Source organism: Trypanosoma equiperdum (genome assembly GCF_001457755.1).
Source record: "Trypanosoma equiperdum strain OVI genome assembly, contig: ctg_1776, whole genome shotgun sequence".
Lineage (NCBI taxonomy): Eukaryota > Euglenozoa > Kinetoplastea > Trypanosomatida > Trypanosomatidae > Trypanosoma > Trypanosoma equiperdum.
The window spans coordinates 58,495-64,067 of NW_027123811.1; the positions used below are offsets into that span (position 1 = coordinate 58,495).

Consider the following 5,573-nt stretch of genomic DNA (forward strand, 5'->3'; position numbering starts at 1 on the left):
GTCCCTCACCGTCCCTAACCGTTCCTGCAGTTCATTGCATATATATATACATATGCACCCACAAAACAAAGCAACCCACAACGTCGAAAATAAGGAGAGACATTTGAATGAAAAACATTGTGAGCACCTCCACCACGTGCCCACAAAATCAGGTGTGTCACTGGCTCACGCGCCAGGTCGCACTACTAACAATCGTGGAGAAACAAATGACACACTTTAAGCAGTAGTATACTGTACACTCAATGATGGTAAAAAATATTCTGAACGCCACAAGCAACACCATATTGTCGTCGAATGAAGCACGTGAGCGTTTGTGGAAGTTGTTACAATATGAGTAACATTAAGCTTATGACAGCTAGTAGAGATCCCGGACATGGTATGGCCCATACACATAGTAGTCTATGCGATTATTGCGAATAAGTCGAACGATCACCCGGAGACTAAACACGATCTCCGCTACGAGCAACATTATCATCACTGTACTCGTGGCGTAGTCGAGAGAGCTAAGATGTGGCCAAGCTAAGTTATAAGCTATGGCGAGGGGAAGCTGCGGCAGAAGGGTCATCACAAAAAAGCCGATTAGAGAGGGCACGTACTGTTTTCGGTTACCGCTATATCCCAAGTGTAGACGCAGCACGTCCACGAGCGTCCACACGACCAGGCAAGTTACGCAAAGCGCTCGCTGATTCAAAGTGAGTTTTTTGTGCCACCGCACGACTAGCGAAACCACAGCAACAGGGAATGCAAAGAGGAAGGAATACGCGGTGTTCACCATAGTCAGACCACCGAGGGTCGCACTTCCCCTATTGACGGCATGTCGGTGGTGCGTGAGTACCCGCATCTAAAAAACGAGGAACGCACCACAAAACGCGGTAAGCAACTGGTGGGTTGCAAGGGATCCCCCTCTTAACATTCCACACGAAGGTCACCAACAAAACAAATAACGGATAGAAGGAAAAAAGGGAGAGGAGCGAAAGTTCCACTATGACAATAAGCCATACAGAGCGTATTCATATTACCCCACGAAGACCCGTGGGAAAATGGGTCCTCTACTTCTGTTTTGCGCCTTCATACCGTGCCCCCTGTGCTTGGTGTACACATGGCGCTATTGCAAATACTTAAATTCCGGAAGGTACATGGTCTACACAGCGGAGGGGAGGGGGAATGTGTTCACAACACTACTGCCGCGGCTAATTGTCGTCGGCGATACCACAGCGCTGATGTAAAATTTTAAGTTCAGTTTCCACCCACTCACGCCGAAGAGCAGCCCGCTTACGGATAACATTACTTAGTTCACAAAACACATCAACGTGCGAAACGACCTGCTGCATCTTTTGGTAAAGTTGCACGGTGTTTCCAGCGTGACGGGTACGTGATTGCACCTTCCTGTATCGCTGCACATCTTCATACTCGTCATCTACTACGGGTAATATACCCTCGACGGCGGAATTAATATGTTGCTGCAGCTCAGGTATAAGGAAAACGAAACGGGAGAGCTGAACTTCCGTTGCTGAGACTTTTACTACCTCGGGACGAAAAAGCACCGACAAAATGTCACGCTTTCCCTTTCTAATCTCCTCTACCATCTGTGCACTTTCACGTAGTCGCTGTGCCCGCTTCTCCACCCAACGCAACTTGACTGCATCCAGAGAGGGAGCTACAGCAGAATTAGAAACAACACCAGCCAAATTCAAACCCTCTACGTGGTTATCATTCTCGAGGGTCACCAGTCCGCTGGGCGTTACATGTTTAAGAGCCGCTGACTCCGCGTTTACACTAGTCACCTCTGAATGTGCAGCAACACTCAGCGCTTCTCTGAAGTGATCGCTACAATACACATTGCAACCACCCCACGCTGAGCCCGCTGGCACGCTCTCTGCGCGGTAACATTCAATAGTACCAGCAATCTGTGCGCATGCGGGATGCATGGAGGTGAAGCACCGCTTGTGGTGACACATTGTTAGACCCTCACCACTGTTGCTACGGCAGAAGACACATAATGCAATAACGCCAACCCTCTTAGCTCGTTTTGCGGGATGCACAACCCTTCGTTGCTCATCAATCAACAACTCAGAGAATGCAAGGGCGCACACAACATGACAAAAAGCTGCTGCTGGAGAATCTTCTTTAGGTATTTCGTGACTGGCTAATTGTTCATACCTTCGCCACTCCACACCCGACATGTACGGTAGCATCACACCACCCTTTCGGCGACAAACACAACAATGACCTAAGCCTTTCTCACGGCGGGCAACATGACAAGCTGGACATGACCAGTCTTCCACGTCGAGGGGAAGTTGATTGAGGTACCAACAGCTAAGGTGAGCCTGAACACCACAGCGCCTGCAACGAAGAAAGCGATCACCCGCTCGCTCACTACGCTCTTTCTGTGAGCATACACCGCATGCTATCCCTCCGGCCAAACCGTAGCCCCGGCCATCACCGAGACCCATGGTTTGTTCGCTCCAATTGGAAACATTCTCCTCGCTACTCGCTCCGCCTGCTGCAGTTCTATTTTTGACGGTCTCCAGCAAGCACGTGGCGTACCTCCTCTCAAGCTGCGTAACGGCGTCGGCAAAGAGCGTGTGCGGTACGTTATTCTCACTGCACCATACGAAATCGTCATGGTCCATGATGTAGTTACATCGCTCAAAGAGATCCTCCCGCTTCAGCAGACTATACGGTGTATCCCCACGAAACATATTCTTGGCCCAGTTCTTTCGGGGTTGAAGAGCTGAATACAGGGCACTTGAGGAATGAGAAGAGGGAGGCCTTGACCTCTTTCGCACTACGGGAGCTGCGGGTTTCTTCTCCGTACCTCGTTTGGTAATCGATTCTTCATCATTGTCAGACTGGGAGTTGTCCTCAATGATATTAAATGGCTTGCAGTTGCTGTCCACATTATTCTCGTCATCGGCATATCTGATGGGTAAAACCGCATCGACATCGATTACAATACGCATGAATGGACTCTAGCACTGTCTCACCTGTCTTCTATGGTTTGCTTCTTTTTCTTTTCCTGCCCTGCAAACGGTACTTATTTTATATCTTAATATGTTTGATACGCGTTTATTTTAATTTATTTCTCTTTACCCAAAGTTTTTTAAAAGAGAAAATTGTCTCCTCGTGTTATTATTGCTATCACTATATTACCTTCTCAGTGGCTAACGACGCCGCACCCATCCAATTCGTCTATATGGGCACAGAAGTGTTCCCACCCTTCCTTCCAACCTTAATATACCGTTAGGAGGAAGCGAAGAATCAACAAAAAAGAATATACCACGGAACAGTTACTATATAAAAGGCACGACTGCAGAAGCAGTGTGAAAGACCGTCGCGGTCAGTAAATATTCAACAATATCATGGGGTGATCGTGTTGAACATCCCACCTTAAAAAGAGGTGCGATTCAAATCATATTTTAATCCGTATCATATTAGAAAAAGTGCTATTGATACCGACACGCAGGTAAAATAAAGGGGGGGGGAAGCTTCCTCTTTTTTGCCCGCGCGTAGTTCCTCTTTAGCACATATACACAAACTCTCGCCTCCCCAGCGTAAGTTTGCATGGAGAGGCGAGGAAGGGGGATATTCCGCTGTCACTTAAATGGCATTTTAATCGTAACTTACCCTCCAGTTTTTGTTATCCTATTCGTGAAGCGACGGTTAACTACGAACTTCACCTTGTTTCGTTGATTCACTCCTTGAATACCGGCCACTTCTCTCTTTTGCTTCTCTCTTCCCACCAGCGTTGGTCCAAAATTCCGTTTTCACCCCCTACAACAATGCGGTACGCAGCGACGCCACGATCAATCATAGGAAAGAATCTGGCGAATGATGCCAATGGTGCTCAGTACCAATAATACAGCAATAGCAACAAGGTGCAGAGTGGGAACGTGAATCACCAAAAAAGTTCCAAGTGCGCAGAGTCAGCGGGGGAGAGGGGGAAAAAAACAAAAAGAAAACACCACTCTGACCCGCTGCGCGCACATTGGCGTAACTTTTAGAGCGCATAGTTTGTCACTCGCGTCTTCTCTCCGACAGACAAAATTGGCACCGTTGGGGCTATTGTCATACTTTGTACGAAGTCATGTCGCACACTCACAGTAGGAAACGATGGCACAACACGGCAATCTGGAAGTGAGGCTAACCTAAACCCTGCCTTTTGACTGCCAGAACAAAATGCTAGTACTGAGTCTCCATTACTCCGCTCACCAAAAGCCACGCAATCGATACTTGTTGTTAAATTTTTTAATGTCTTGACCGGCGTCGCCAAGGAGCTCCCACTGTAGAGTCCCACGATGCCACTAGTGGAACCAACGGCAACCATCGAGTTGCTGCATGCAAATGTTGTAATACCAACCATACCCTTGTCGTGCAGCTCACGAAGAAACTGTGAACTCTTGCGAAGATCGTAGACAGTCAACTTATTGCGTGTGGCAACGGTAAGTTCCTGAGCACTACTAGTGAAGGCCATATCTACCACGGGGTCACTCAGATCAATGCGATGCATTATACTAGCTGAAGCGATGGAAGCAACCGTAATGGTGGCTCCATGGGCCATACCTACAATATTCTCTCCGGCTCCTCCTTCTGGAGTGGCGACTTTACTTATGTGGAAATCATATTTGCTGTTGTCACGCCGCCCATTTCGGTGTGGAGCGAGCTCCCGAGTGCACAGGAAGTTTAGAGGGATTAATTTTTCTGTAGCGAGGTGCAGGAGATTAGGGGTGTATATTCCGTTACCAACAATAATTAGGTCCTCTCCTGTGGCGGTTAGTGTTGTTTGCTTGATGCGTTTTCCAACGTGAGTCTTTGATATTTCCTCAACAAAACGACCAGCGGCATGGAAAAGGTACACATGATTATTTCCCCCAACGATGGCCAGTTGGCCGTTGCGATGCCAATGGACAGTACGCGCTGCGTCAGAAGGTAGCGGTAGTACAGATAGTACCGGCGGTACGGTTGTGCTACGGCGCTCATGCTTCGATGTCAGTAACGGCTCGGTACGTGCCAGAAGTGCATCGAGGTCACGATCGCGGAAACGCTTTTGTCCCGCCAGTTGCGCACTTAAGTTGGGAAATGGAGAGGAGGATTCTCCACCTAAACCCCCTTTAGTACCGCTTCCTGCATTGTTCCTTGCCCACGCGGGGAGTTTTTGGCTCTGTTTAATAAATTCGGGCAAATTCTTTTCGATGGTGATGTCCGCCTCGTCAACCCATGCTCGTGAGGACATTCGGCTGGAACGAAAATCGTGCCGCGTTGTTTAGACCGAGGCTACAATATATATATATATATATGTATTTGCCCGCTTCTTATTCAAACAGCCGTTGATAAATTACAACCTTTTGTTTTTTCTACAATGCGTCGAAGCCCTAATAATAAACAACAACGGTAGGGCTACGGCACCCAACGACTTTATACTGTGAACAACTGAATACAGATTTTTTTTTATTTTTTCATATATTGTCCACACGTACACACAAGAGAAAAAAGTAAATATGGAGTAACGAGATGAAGGTGGGGAGGTAATGAGGCAAGAGTGCGGCGAAGCAAACAAAAGGTCAAAAAAAAAA

The 5,573-nt window shown here is 47.7% G+C and overlaps 3 protein-coding genes across 3 annotated transcripts; all 3 read right to left on the bottom strand.

The window, feature by feature from the left end:
• Positions 1 to 355: 355 nt before the first annotated feature.
• On the bottom strand, positions 356 to 841 carry TEOVI_000743100 (putative membrane protein, putative; the record flags this gene model as incomplete). The annotated part of the gene is made up of 1 exon (XM_067223146.1): positions 356 to 841. One exon carries the CDS (start codon positions 839 to 841, stop codon positions 356 to 358), a length of 486 nt encoding a protein of 161 aa, XP_067079247.1.
• Positions 842 to 1,190: 349 nt separating this feature from the next.
• Positions 1,191 to 2,963, bottom strand: TEOVI_000743200 (PHD-zinc-finger like domain containing protein, putative; the record flags this gene model as incomplete). Its single annotated transcript, XM_067223147.1, has 1 exon — positions 1,191 to 2,963. The coding sequence occupies one exon, from the start codon at positions 2,961 to 2,963 to the stop codon at positions 1,191 to 1,193; it is 1,773 nt and encodes a 590-aa protein (XP_067079248.1).
• Positions 2,964 to 4,000: 1,037 nt separating this feature from the next.
• On the bottom strand, positions 4,001 to 5,233 carry TEOVI_000743300 (uncharacterized protein; the record flags this gene model as incomplete). Its single annotated transcript, XM_067223148.1, has 1 exon — positions 4,001 to 5,233. The coding sequence occupies one exon, from the start codon at positions 5,231 to 5,233 to the stop codon at positions 4,001 to 4,003; it is 1,233 nt and encodes a 410-aa protein (XP_067079249.1).
• Positions 5,234 to 5,573: the final 340 nt, after the last annotated feature.